The 15,225-nt window shown below is 35.5% G+C and overlaps 1 protein-coding gene across 1 annotated transcript in view; it reads right to left on the bottom strand.

The window, feature by feature from the left end:
• The window catches only part of LOC113114309 (multidrug resistance-associated protein 5), a 43,773-nt gene that overhangs the window by 8,442 nt on the left and 20,106 nt on the right, over window positions 1–15,225 (bottom strand). Inside the window, 11 exon segments of the mRNA XM_074559951.1 lie at window positions 1,547–1,636; window positions 1,774–1,960; window positions 3,400–3,528; window positions 4,683–4,836; window positions 4,959–5,028; window positions 5,030–5,089; window positions 9,448–9,594; window positions 12,290–12,474; window positions 13,402–13,513; window positions 13,817–13,942; window positions 15,007–15,210. Of these exon segments, the coding sequence (XP_074416052.1) occupies window positions 1,547–1,636; window positions 1,774–1,960; window positions 3,400–3,528; window positions 4,683–4,836; window positions 4,959–5,028; window positions 5,030–5,089; window positions 9,448–9,594; window positions 12,290–12,474; window positions 13,402–13,513; window positions 13,817–13,942; window positions 15,007–15,210 (1,464 nt within the window).

Genomic DNA, 15,225 nt, shown 5'->3' on the forward strand with positions numbered 1-15,225 from the left:
TGATTGGTAGATGGGTTTGAGTATCATCTGCATAGAAATAAAAAGATACACCATATTTTCTAAGTATAGAGCCCAGAGTTAGCATGTTAAGAGAAAATAGAGAGGGAGCTAAAACAGAGCCTTGTGGAACACCACGGGTCAGAGGTGCAGGGGAAGTGTCTAAAAAACTTCCTGTCAGACAGGTATGACTGAAAAGTTTCAGAAAGTTTGCTGTTATATCTACCCTAGTATCCTCTAATCTGGATAATGGTGAGAAGTGGTCTATGGTATCAAAAGCGGCCGATAAATCTAAAAGAATAATAACCACAGAGTCTCTGGAATCGAGAGGTAAACATCATTTAACACTCTCAAAAGGTTGAAACCAGACTTAAAACCAGATTGAATAAGCTCATAAACACATTTACTTGTCAGAAAACGTTGAAGTTGATTCAGCACAATTTTCTCCATAACTTTTGAGATGAAAGGTAAGACAGAAATTGGCTGAAATTGTTTTTTTTTTTATAAAAATCCTTGTGAATAAAATAATTGTAAATAATGTATAGCCGCCAGTACACATCAAGCTTTTCTAGTGATTTGTCAAATTTACAGTTACTTTACATACATGAGAAATATGATCAAACAGCAAAGGTAAAGCTTCTCCAAAGTCTGATTTGGTGAATGGATTCAACTCGTTCGCTAAAATAAACCAATTCAAAAGAATGATTCGTTTGTGAACCGAACATCACTCCAGACTGTTTGTCTGAGGTTCTGGATTACAGGTAATAATGCTGTAAATAATGAACAGTTTCTTGCACAGACCGATCGTTTCACTTCATAAGACCTCAATATATCACCAGGAGCCACAGGTATGAATTTTGTGCTCCTTTATATGCTATTTTATTTATTTTCTAAAACGGGCAGCTGCTGACCACGGTTTCAGCTAAAAGCTTTCTCTTCTGTTCTACCTTCATGTACATCTCAGATGGCCTGAGTGAGTAAATTAACACAAATTTGCATTTTTGGGTGAACTATCCCTTTAAGAGTGTGCAATGGTCATAATGCAAGGCAAGCACGTTGACTGTAGTTCACTATGGAATTTAAAAGTTTAATTTATAAGGAAGCTGCCTTCATATGGAGTTTTACTGCACTTTTTTTATTCGTACAGTTACTTTCCTACAGCAACTTACTTTTGCATTGCAAAATAACTTGGATACTTTGTCCTTCAGAACTCAGTCAGACCATTATTGGCTTCGTTAATCACTGTAAAATGCTTTCCGCCACATGGGTGGCAGCTAAGACAGCTGTACTGCTCTGCTTTGATAAGAGCCTCCTGAAACAAGCTGTGTCATACGCTATAATGTTCTGTCTAGCAAAAAATGCCTCTCGTGAAGCCTGCTGAGCGTGATGTAGCAGGCTCACTATGCAGCGCTGACCGCTGGGCTCAGCCGCCTGTGCAAAGCAAAGATCTGGTGTCTTTTGTGCGCTGTGTCAGCTGAATAACAAATGGTTTGTCCCTTTCTATTTGCCATTGATACAACCAGCACGCATGTGTCACAGGAGCTTCTACCTTTATGTAATGATTGATCCGCTCTACTGATGTAAAACGGGCTTCGGTTTCAGAAAGCAGCCTCACGGTGAACTGAAACAGGCCGGTTAGCTGGATGTGGGAAGGGAAAGAAAACGGAGTAAATAACAACTGAGCAATAGTAAGCAATGTGAATTAATGACGGCACAGTAACGGTTCTTCCCTACAAGCATCCCCAATCATATAGACAGTGTGTGAGAGCGGCGCACCTGTACGGCGTAGGAGATGGCCAGACCGGCGTAAGCGGGAGGAATGCGGCCGTGCATGAAGACGATGAGGAGCGCGACGGTGGTGATGAGAGAAATGCTGATGAGGTCCAGACGCACAGCCAGCCAGCGCATAGCACAGCTGAACAGATAGTGACACGCTTGGTTTGTGTCCAGCAAGGCTTGATTCCTGGTGGAGTATATACAGTATTTAGCCTTATTTTTTATAAGCTTATTCATAACATACTTTTAATTTTCTACACAAACACACACACACACACACACAGTTTGTACAAACTGTATATTCTATGGCCCTACACCAACCCTACACCTAACCCTCACAGGAAATATGTGGATTTTTACTTTCTCAAAAAAACTCATTCTGTATGATTTATAAGCGTTTTGAAAAATGGGGACATGGCTTATGTCCTCATAAGTCACCCTCTCATTGTAATACCTGTGTCATACCCATGTCATTATACAGAGTTGTGTCCTGATATGACACAAAAACAAGAGCACACACACACATACATGTTGGTATATGTGGTTTAAGGGGAATCTCCATAGGCATAATGGGTTTTATTCTGTACAAACTGTATTTTCTATTGCCCTTCACCAACCCTACACCTAAACCTAACCTTCACAGGAAACTTTGTGCATTTTTGGATTTTCAAAATAACTAATTCTGTATGATTTATAAGCATTTTGAATTACGGGGACACTAAAAATGTCCTCATAAACCACCATCCACATTGTAATACCTGTGTCATACCTATGTCATTATACAAATCTGTGTCCTCATTAACCACATGAACAAGCTCACACAAACACACACACACACAAACACACACACACATATAAATATACATAAATTTAGATAGATAGTCTCTTTTGCTCACCAAGGCTGCATTTATTTGATCAGAAAAACTGTAATATTTTGAAATATTAATACTATTAAAAAAAACACTTCTCTATTGTAAAATATTTTAAAATTGCATTTATTTCTGTGATCAAAAGCTGTATTTTCAGCATCATTCCTACAGTCTTCAGTGTCACATGATCCTTCAGAAATCATTCTTATGTGTCGATTTGCTGCTCAAGAAACATTTCTGATTATTAATGTTGATTAATGTTGTCATTACTGTCATTTCTGATCAATATAATGTGTCCTTGTTGAATAAAACAATAAATTGATTTAAAAAAAAAAAAAAAAAATACAGACCCCAACCTTTTTAAATGGTAGAATATGCATGCATTTATGTATTGATTATAATATAGTACATAATCTAGATTAAAACATATAAGTATATAATGCATTAATCAAAATAATTCTTAATTATATTTATAATTACAGGTTTTATTTAAAACGTAAACTTATTAGTGTGAATTGTCACGTGAAAAGTGTGTATAATAGCATTCCTTTAAAATAAAAGTCACTCGGTTCTGCATTGTTCATGATTTTCTGATGCATTGCCATTTGTGAGTGTGGCATCTATGCACTGTTTGAACTTGGTGCAAACTTTCTGAGGCCACGGTATTTACAGCCCTCAAGTAAAGTTTCCCTGCAGTGTTTGCTTCAGACAAAAGTTCTGCAAAGTCATGGAGGGCATCCTGTAGTGTGAATATTACCTGTGTATGAAGTCAGCCCCCCTGCCGTAAGCATAGATCGTGGACAGGCCTTGCAGACTGCTGGTGATATGAGAGGTGAAAGGGGATTGGCTGATATTTTCCAGGCGCTTCAGCTCACGAATGAGAACCCTTTGGGTAAAAAGGACAATCGGAAAAGTATATTTATATATATATATATATATATATATATATATTTTTTTTTTTCAGTCCCTTACAAAAAGTCAGCCAGTCTGAGAATATGAGCGGCGATATACGGCTGGGTTTTGATCAAAGCTGTGGCTCATCTCATCTGCTTATCTGTGCGGCTCACAGAGCTGTCTGTGATGTGACAGGTTAGTGGCCCACAGGGGACAATAACAGTGAGACGGAGGGGATCTTCCTGGCTGAGCTGCAGTCATTTCTGGCTTCTGAACTGATTTATATGGGGCTTTATGGGGCCTGTCACACGAGGCAGAGCCAGGGTATTATTGATTAGCAATCAGGCTGATTTCAACTTGTAAGTGCATATTTGAAAAACGCATTGCATGTGAATAATGTTATTAATGATTCATACTTTTCTTAAAAAGAGGCCTAGCGAAGGAGATCAAACAAGATTTCTCTTAGACAGATCCTATGAGAATATATTTATAAGGGTGGTTCTGTTGTCTTTTTAGACATATTTAAAAACAATATTAAAGAAAAAATATTCTGCTCAACAAGGCTGCATTTATTTGACAAAAAAAACTGTAATATTGTGAAATATTATTACAATTTAAAAGACCTGTTTTCTATTTTAATATACTGTAAAAAGTAGTTTATTTCTGTGAGCAAAGCTGAATTACTCAGGTCTCTCTCTCTCTCTCTCTCTCTCTCTCTCTCTCTCTCTATATATATAAATTAATTTCTTCTATTATAACCATTTATTTAAAGTGTAGCAATTTTACAAAATGTATTAAACAATATACTAAATTATTAAATTATAAAAAAATAAAAAAAATTACTTTACTTTAAAATAAAAGCCACAAGGTTTAATATTTTTCATGGTTTTCTGATGCAATGTCATACTGTTTGAACTTTGTGCAAATTGTTGGAACACATATTAGTTTGTTAATCAGCCTAAAACACACACACACACACACACACACACACACACACACACACACACACATATATATATATATATATATATATATATATATATATATATATATATATATATATATATATATATATAATTGGTTCTACTTTATACAGTGACACAGCTCAACTATCTGTTTGACCCAATAAATAAATGAAGACCAAACCTGGAGATGCGGTTGACGATGAAGAGGAACGCCCCTAAAGGAATGATGGAGAACAGGAACCAGGGAAACACAGCACCCACCAAACCCAGGCAGAACAGCACTAATGTCACGTTCTGGAGCAGCATTTCGGCTTGCATCGCCAGACGCACATCAACTACACAGAGGAAGAGCAGAGAGCGAACGTGTGAGAGAGCCAGACATCAAACCGCTTCGAGACGCCCCCGTCATCCTGCATGTGAAAGGATGTGTGAATAAAGATAGAGAGAGGTTCCTCACCTTCATCCATGTCCCTGGAGAACCGGTTGAGAATGCGTCCCAGGGGTGTTGTGTCGAAAAAGCGCATGGGGGCTCAGAAGTAGAGTCTTAAATAGTTGATCATGCAGAACCGAGGCTGCCCGCACAGTGCACTGCCGAAACAACACACACAACACTGTTAATAATGCATGCACACAGACACAACCCAAATGCTAATAAATGGCCCGCTGATTTATAAAAACATACAAAATTCTTTATTTAAGATGCATAAAGCAAATAAACAGGTCAGGGATGCACACAAACATTGAAACAGCCATAATAGCTAGATTTATTCAGATACATTATCTGGTTAGAAACAATAGATTATTTTAATCAAGAGGCCACTTTGCCAGCTTTATGGTGCAAATGAAAGTTATTTATTATTACAACATATTTAATATCAGTGTTGGGGGAAATTATTTTTTAAAAGTAATGCATAACAAGATTGCATTAATCCCTTTAAAAAGAAACTATCTGTGTTACTTGATTACCTTTAATGGAAAGTAATGCATTGCTTTATTTTTTCTCATCTAATCTGGACTTGCTTGTATGTTTTTAATTAATAAATGTATATAAAAAAAGTTATATATTTTTGCAAATGTACCTTTCAAACCAAAAGTGAAATGAATAAGCCTCAGGCTGAATGAAATTAAATAAATAAAGGATTATGTTTACCTGTAAGCATTTACAGTAGCTCAAGCTTTTATCCAAAGTACCTTATTGGAGGAGCGTTAGTAATTTTTCATGTAGATAACAATATTTGCAGTGTACAATGTCATGTTTATAAGAAAACTAGTTTAGGAAACTAGAACGGAGGAGAAATGGAGAACAAATTAAGAAAATTATTTTTTTTTTTGTGAAAAATATTGGTTTAGTATCGTAGTGATTAAGTGAAAAAGTAATACCCCCCCCCCATAAGAAAATACTTTAATGCAGTGAAGATGTATTAAATTTTAAAGTAAAATTACAAGAACATTACAAAAGATTTCTATTTTAAATAAATGTGATCTTCCTTAAATTCTATTCTTGAAAAAATCCTGAAAAATAAAATGTTTCCACAAAAATATAAAGGAGCACTACTGTTTTTAACACCGATAATAATCAGAAATATTTTAAATATTCAAATCAGTATATTATAATGATTTCTGAAGGATCATGTGACACTGAAGACTGGAGTAATGATGCTGAAAATACAGCTTTGATCACAGGAATAAATTACAATTTAAACTATTTTACAATAGAAAATAATTTATTACATTGTAATAGTATTTCCCAATATTACTGTTCTTACTGTAATTTTTGTCAAATAAATGAGGCATTAGTGAGCATACGACTTCTTTTTATTAAAGTGAGATGTGATACATTAAATATATATAATAAAAAATAAAAGATATTTACAAATACATTTTAATTAAATTAATTTTGTCACACAGAGAAAATAAAGTGGCTGGTATTGCTGTGCAGTGCATCAGAAATAGAAAAACAAAACGAACACTTTTCAATGTAGACCGCTTCTTTAATTATAATAAAAATACCACCCTAAAAGAAAGAATTGCCACCCCCGCTGCTACCCCAGTTGGCTGCAACGAATTAAAGGTTATGGCCAATTTGAAAATTTACGAGCGCGAATCTTTCGTGATTCGTGATTCCGCTCCGAACTCCCGAACTGATTCAAATGATTCGCGAACCCGCTTTGAACTCCCGAACTGACTCAAATGATTCGCGTACCTGCTACAAACTCCCGAACTAATTCAAATGATTCGCGAACCCCCTCCGACCTCTCGAATTGATTCAAATGATCCGCGAAGCCGCTCCGAACTCCCGAACTGATTCAAATGATTTGAGATCCCCAAACTGACTCAAATGATTCGCGAACCCGTTACGAACTCCCGAACTGACTCAAATGATTCGCGATCCCGCTACGAACTCCCGAACTGAATCAAATGATTCGCGATTCCCAAACTGACTCAAATGATTCGCGAACCCGCTCCGAACTCCCGAACTGACTCAAATGATTCGCGATCCCCATAACTGACTCAAATGATTCGCGATCCCGCTACCAAAAAAAAACTTCCTCCATTCTCCCATCCGCGCTCGCGACCGCTCGCACCTCATGTTTGCGGTTGAATGTTATGATTGATGGATGAACATCTATGCCAGGGTAGAGTAGCTACATCAGCAATCCAGCCAAGAGAAAAGAAAACTAAAAGTAAAAAAAAACATTGGACGTTGGACGAGTCTCAATTTAGGGACCGTCTCTAAAGTTACATGCGATATTGGTATACACTTTGGTGGTGCTTATGGGGTATGGTCACTTATTTCTTATATGAACTGTTCCAAATGCAAGACATTAATTGCATGAGATTAAGTTTGTAAATGATAGCCTGTGTCCTTTTGTAGTGTGCACATATATTTATCTTCAAACTGTAATAACTGTGACTAAATTCAGTATATATATGTCTGCCATATGTTGCCACCCCTCAAAAATTCCTGCCCCCTTCTCGCCACCCCATCAATATTTTTCTAGATCCGCCCCTGTTAGCACTTTACACACCAGGCGTAGTAAATGCATGAACGTCATCACTGCAGCACATATAAACACAAATATTCCCAAACACATATCAGCAGACCACTGAGAATATGCCAGACATGCATTTGTAATAAAATTCTTCATGGGAAAAAAATATTACCATTTGGATTTGATGCTTTCTGGCACAAGGGAACAAATTCGTTCCATTAACAGAATATGTAAAGTTCCCAAATTTGCAATCTTACCTCTGGGTAAAAAGAGATTAGCCATCATCGAGGAATTAGTGAATACAAGTGGCACACAATTACACAGACACATAACCTCTCTAATGTGCTGTCAGCTCTGCTTAATGGAGAAGAGGGCACGGGTTCCTGAGGGGACACATATACTCAACCCCTCAAGCTCAAAGTCAAGACACTGGACAGATAAATGGATTTAGCCTGCAGGCAGTTTCAATTAAAGAGCAGTAAAAAAGAGAGAGAGAAAAGCAGACACTTGGCAATGTCATGGATTGCAGAGCACGGATTTGATGTGGAAATGAAACTGAAACTATGGAAAGAACACTGTTTTAGATTTTTCACTTATAATTATTAAGGCCAAAAGAACTTCTTTATTTGAATATTGCAAATAAATAAAATAAGGTTATACAGACACTTCATATTTTGTTTATTGCATTTACTATATGTAACCCTTAAGGGTTAATTTCCACTGATGTGTGGTTTATTAGGATCAGACAATATTTGGCCAAGATACAACGTTTTGGAAACCTAGAATCTGAGGGTGCAAAAAAAAAAAAAAAAAAAAATCAAATTATTGAGAAAATCTCCTTTAAGGTTGTCCAAATGAAGTTCTAAGCAATGCATTAGCAAAAATTCATTTTTTATATATTTATGGTAGGAAATTTACAAAATATCTTCATAGGAACAAGATCTTTACGTAATATTCTAATGATTTTGGCATAAAAGAAAAAACAATATTTTTGACCAATGCAATGTATTTTTGGCTATTGCTACGAATATATCCCAGAGACTGCTTTTGTGCTCCAGGGTCACATAATTTACTTTCAATAAAATGTTTGCATTGGGAGTGTAAAAGCTGTTTTATAAAAATTGTGGCCTGAGTTTTTGTTGCATTTACAATTTTGACGAGCAGGCATCATTAATGCGCAATGTTTGGAGTGCTTCAAAATAGTAATCAGTTTTGCGAAGCAATTGATTCAGTTGATTCAAAGCTTCCAAAAAGGATTGTCTGCATCAAAGTACAACAACATATATAAAAAAATATATATTTTTACTCCGAACGTGTGTTAATCTAGATTTTTTTAATTAAATAAAATACATTTAATTTTAATAAACTTCCTTCAGTGAACTGATGTGGCTTCCCATCATAGAATGAGACAGAAATCATATTATTTAATAGTACTCTGTAGAGCAATAAAGGCTGTGTCAATTACCATTGCATAATAAATATACATTATACTACCAGAAAGGACTTGAAGAACACAGATAAATACTGTTGCATTCGTTCTCTGTACGTTTCTTCAGTCGACAAATTTCTTTGTACATTTTATTCAGCTACATTAATAGCTGGTCAAATGAACACATGAGAGTTTAATGCAGTGCATGCCTACTTAAAAATTTTTGGTGCATGCTTATCACAATATATTGCCACACATCTAATTAGCATTATAACGATATAAAATTTGTATCGTCAAAAATGGTATATCAGATGCATAGTCAATAGCATACCAGTTTGCAAAGACTACACCACTGTGGGAAAATGCATTAAATGCAACGCCCTCTTGATAGATTAACCTGCTACTCTCAGGTTGATTCAGGCAGTGATGAATAGTGCATGAGCAAAGAGGAAATGCATCTGCTTAAGTGTTTGATAAAAAATACAGCTGTGTGTAACGGAGACAAGAAGGTAGCTCCAGATTACCTTGACGAACACCAGTCCTCGCACTGTCTTCAGGAAGAGCGCCGCCCCCATGGATAAGACGTACACCCTGGAGTAGTACTGCATGTGTGGATTCAGTCGCATGCTGTCGCTCTCAGCAGTCTGGTTCCCCAGCAGCACTGAGGAATTCTACAGAGACAAAGGAACATCACCTTGAAAACGTGATCCTTCCCTGGAGATTCCCAACAAACCAGCTGAACTGCGTGCATCAGTCCCATGCTCAATTATTTTACAGAATGCGAGTTAACTGCAACATCTGTTGCCGTGATTGTCCCTCTGAGTAAATCGTGTGGAGTCTGGCACTTTTAATTAGTTTCGGGATTGATGTTCATTTCGGCTAAGCATACAAACTTGGCGATTTCAAGCTGGTGGTTTGTCGCCTTTAGAAATAATTCGCCCAATAACGAATCCTGGCATTATTTTTTTCACCATCATGTCATTTTTCAAAACTCCCAGCTGAAAAAAACTTGTTTTTTTTTTTCCCACACTTGGAAAAGAAATTGGTTTTACTGGTTATAATGGGATTTGTATTGGTTTGAATGGAAACTGTAATGTGGGTCTCTATTGGTGGCTTGTTAAAACCACTTAATCCTAATGGGATATGTCCCAAAACACATGAGAGAATCCCATTTTTAATGGTTAAAAGTTGATGGTTTGTGATGGTATTTGTACTGGAAACCATTAGAATCTCTGTTGTTGTTTTTTCAGCAGGGCTGTGAAGACTTATTCCTTCTGTCAAACTCAAAATGAAAGACATTTTTCCTTGCAGTTATAAGGAATGTGTAAGCTTTCAAGCTTCAAAGAGTGTACAAAAGAACCAGAAAAGTGTCATAGTCCATTTTAAAGTGTTATTTTACTCTAAAATGTAAATTCTGTCAGCATTTACTCACCCTCATGTTATTCCAAACGCATAAGAAATTGGTTCAATTTCCTATCACAAATGAAGATGTTTTCAATCAAATCTGTCTCTCTACTGAAATTCTCTGGTGACTCAAAACTCTGATGCTTTAAAATATTTATAAAGATATTCCAGAAAGTAAATCAATATTACTCAAGCAGTTTAATAAAGGCCAAAACTAGCCAGCTAAGCCAGTAGTAGTACTGACAGTGTTTTGTAAACATGGCTGATGGTGCGACAAAAGAGGAACAGATAAACCAATTCAATTGAGTCATTTACGCTGAAACCGCTCCGACTGATTGATAGTGACTCAGAGCAGGTTTACGAATCTTTTAAATCTCTCAACTTTGGAGCGTGTATCATGAATCATTGATTTAGATAAAAACTACGAAAGCGGGTTTGTGAATTTTTTAAAAATCAGATTGCAACTTCAGAACGTGAATAACGAATGATTTGATTTAATGAACTTTGGATTAGGTTCACAAATCTTTTGAATCTGATCGGAAAGTCAGAGTGGGTTTTTACGAATCATTTGGATCAGATCGGGATTTCGGAATGTGAATCATTTGATTTAAATCTTTGGTGCATTCCAAACGGAATAGATCACCCTGAAAACAATCATGGCCGCCATATTGAAGGGTCATTCCAAACCAAAGTGCTCGAAACGGTCCCATTCAAATGGCCATGAATAATGGTTAGAGAATCATTATTCAGATCAGGATTTCGGTTTAGAGCTAGTCAATTGTTGTTTATGCAGGTAAAGTTTAGCTAGCAGGAAATGCAAATTAATTAAGTTATATTTTCCTATATTATCTTTTAAGCAGTCAAACAATCAAAATAAAATATCTTTAAAACAGAAAGAAAGGTCACTTATAATACTGCCAAAGTAGCATCTTCCTAAGAAGAGTGCCAAACAGCTACTTCTTTCAATGTCTGACTTATAAATACATATGTAAACATCATACTAATTGCTTGATGCCTGTGAACAAGTTTCATTGGATTTTGCGTGCAGGGGTGTAAAAAATACTCAAAAAATATACTTAAGTGAAAGTACAGATACTAAGTGAATCATTTTAAGATTAACTGTTTTTTAAGGGTGAGAGTGAGTAAATGATGAGAGAATAAGATTTTTTGGTGGATAATTGTCTGCATAATTAATTTATTAATTATTTATTTGGAGCAAGTGGATTTATTTTCTCAAAAAATAATGATATGTTATTATTTGCAACTAATTCATGAACAAACCAAGTAACTATTGAGATGAAAAAATAATATATTGACCGCATTGGAGATTAATTTATAATTCGTTTTTTTCTTTTGAAACATTAATAAAAACAAAGAATGCACTCAATCCTGTGCATTCAGACATAAATAATAAATTGACTTTTGGGGAAAAAACGTTGCTTCGTCAGTATGCATCCTCACATCCGATGACAAACTTTTGAAACCAGAATATAACGGCCTGATAAAGCTGAAGTTTAACGCATGCTTTCATACATCAAGCATGCGTTTCTATTTCTTTCATTTACTATATTTAATGTGCATAAGATTAAGTTGCATTTTTTAAATATTACACACAATAAATAAAAAACATGCATACTTAATGATTTAGAAAATGTAAACATTGTAAACATTGCAAGCAATGTGATCAATGGTGACAATATTAATTTGAGGGTGAACTAACCATTTAAGCTATTATTCACAGAAGAAATTGTAATCCACCTTAATTCTCTTTAGTACTTTGATGAAAGATCATGAGCAAATAGCGAGGGAACAAATGATTCTTTAGAGTCAGATCATGTCAATAAACAGGAAGATGGGAATGATTCATTCAATGATTCCTTCATACCGATTAGAACGTCTCCTTTTCTTTTCCTCAGAAGAAAGAGAGGTGCTATTGTTAGCTGAATGATCAGTTTGTCTCACCCCGCTGCCCTGTCTGATCCAGTGACTGAGCCACCAGTTGCTGAAGGCGATGCTGCCGGTGGTGAAGAGGAAGAGGAGGATGTTCACGATGAAGGCCAGGGGTCCTCCAGCAGCCTTGATGTAAGCAGCGTACACAGTCCAGGCCACGGCCCCGCTCCCCTTTTCCTCCGTCTGCATGAGCTGATCTGTGAGGGCCACATCAGACGACAGAGAACAACAACAAAGAACAAGACTGTTAAACAACGCTTCCTAAAACAGGTCACAGGTCACAGATCAAAGAAATCAGCCAAGTGATTTACTGATGTTGCTGATATTGAGTATAACAGTCCTAGGATGTTTGTATGACTAAACTTGTGTTTGCATCGTTTCAGATAAGTGCATACAAGGCAGATGTTTGTGACAAACACAATGTGTTCTTCAAATTAATACTGAGAAAAATCTGTAGTGTATATATATTGCATAATGCAATGCAGTTAATGCACTTTTGTTTATTGTCAATATATTGTAAATTCATAACAACATTCATATATACACACACACAAACACAGACATGCAGACATACATACATACATATATATATATATATATAAGAATATGCTTTTTATTATTAAATTATGAATTTGTAGTTGATTATAAGTTATATATAATATATATTATATGCATTAATACAAAACAAGAGCATGAAAAGCTGAATAGATCATGTATAATTTTCAAAAAATGCATTATTTGTTATTATTATTATTATTTATTTATTATAATACAATTATAATTACAGCGTGTGTGTGTGTATATATATATATATATATATATATATATATATATATATATATATATATATATATATATATATATATATGCATAGAGAGACAGAGAGAATGTATTTATAAATATTAACATTTATAATAAGTTAACAATTACATAAATGCATCAACACAAAACTTGATATGATCTAAAAAAAAAAAAAAAAAAAATCTGCATACACAGTTTGTCATTTTCAAAGTTTGATTTCAAACATTTTCAGCTTGTTTTGCTACTTTGTTGCTGCTGGTAAGTTATGGCTATGGTAATGAATCTCCAGAGTCCTGAGCAGAAGCAGTGAATGAAACCCTCACCTCTTTTCTTGCTCTCAGTGTGAGGTTTGGCTGCAGGGCTGACATTCAGAGACCGCGGGCTGCTCTCCTCCTCGGCCCTCTGCTCGCTTTTCAGGTTCTTCTTCACTAGGTTCTGGATGAAGGATGAAGAAAATAGAAAGAGAGAGACCTGGTAAAGAGCAACCCGCACCTGATTAACCGAACAAATGAGCCAGAACGAAGGCTGCTGGGTCATTAATACAGAGATCAGTGACAATGTCCCTCGGCTGTTACTCCCACAGATCGATTCACGTATAAATTACAAAAGCACGGCGTGAATTAACATTTCAAACCCAGTGGCTGTGCAGCCCGTGGCTCATGAATTTTGCAGTGGGAGATGTAGGATGTTTTGTGAGCGTGTGACCCTGGTGTTTTCCCATCGGGCAGCGAATCGCACCTCTTGCTGCACGCTGTTGAAAAGAGCAGCGTAGTCTCGGCCTTTCTCCATCAGCTGGACGTGTGAGCCGTGCTCTGCTATCTGACCGTCCTTCATTAACACCACCTCATCACACTCAGGCAAGAACTGCAGAACAAACACCCGCCGGAAAAGACAGAGAGGGTCAGAAAATACCGTGAGGGGACCTTATTACATTAACACAACCATAAGCATATTCACATCACATTAGAAGCGATGCATGTTTGTTTTATATTCATTGAAAAAACTATTTTATGCTTTACCATCATTTGTACGGAGTGCAGATTGATGTGGGAAAAAAAGTAATTTAAAGCAGTTTAACATAAGGCAGCAACATGAAAAAAATGAAGGGTACTTTATAATTAAATTAAATTAAATTAAATTAAATTAAATTAAATTAAATAAAAAAAAAAAAAAAATAAAAATAAAAAAAAAAAATATATATATATATATATATATATAAAATAAAATTAAAAAATATATATAAAAATTAAATTAAATTAAATTAAATTAAATTAAATTAAATTAAATTAAATTAAATTAAATTAAATTAAATTAAATTAAATTAAATTAAATTAAATTAAATTAAATTAAATTAAATTAAATTAAATTAAATTAAATTAAATTAAATTAAATTAAATTAAATTAAATTAAATGCAATGCAATGCAATGCAATGCAATGCAATGCAATGCAATGCAATGCAATGCAATGCCTTGGTAACTAACCAAAATAAATTAAGTTTAAAATGATGTACTTGCATTACTATAACTGAAATGTTAATTGTAAGAAAACTTTAAAAATTAAGCTTGATAGAAAAAAGAGAGGAAAAAAAAACAAACACATAAAATAAGCAAAATGTAAACAAAACCTGAAAATATACAAATAAAAACGTATTATTAAAATAACAGCTATGCAAAGAAATAAACATATAACAATAAATGTTTTTTTGGTGTTATCATGGTGTTAGCATGAATTTTAATTATTAAAAAAATATTTAAGAAGCAGAAAAAGGAATTTAAAGCCATGCTGTGTTCTCAATAAAGGAACTGCCTAACGATAGCCTTTGCAGTACAGCACGGCCTCTCTTCAGTGAAGCTTGGATGAGTACAGCGTCCCGTCCCAGTCTGTGCTGTGTCTGTGCACTACATCACATGCATTCATAGCCTCTTGCCTGCAGCTGGTGCGTGACAAAGATGACGGTCCTGCTCTTGGCCGAGCGGCGGATGGCACTGTGGAATATGTGTGATCCCACACGAGCGTCGACGGCACTGAGGGGGTCATCGAGCAGAAGAACGGGTCTCTCGCTGTACAGCGCTCGAGCCAGACTCACTCTCTGACGCTGGCCACCGCTCAGGTTAGCTCCTCTCTCTCCAATCTACAGCAGATCATT

The sequence above is a fragment of the Carassius auratus genome, chromosome 14 (assembly GCF_003368295.1).
Source record: "Carassius auratus strain Wakin chromosome 14, ASM336829v1, whole genome shotgun sequence".
Taxonomy (NCBI): domain Eukaryota; kingdom Metazoa; phylum Chordata; class Actinopteri; order Cypriniformes; family Cyprinidae; genus Carassius; species Carassius auratus.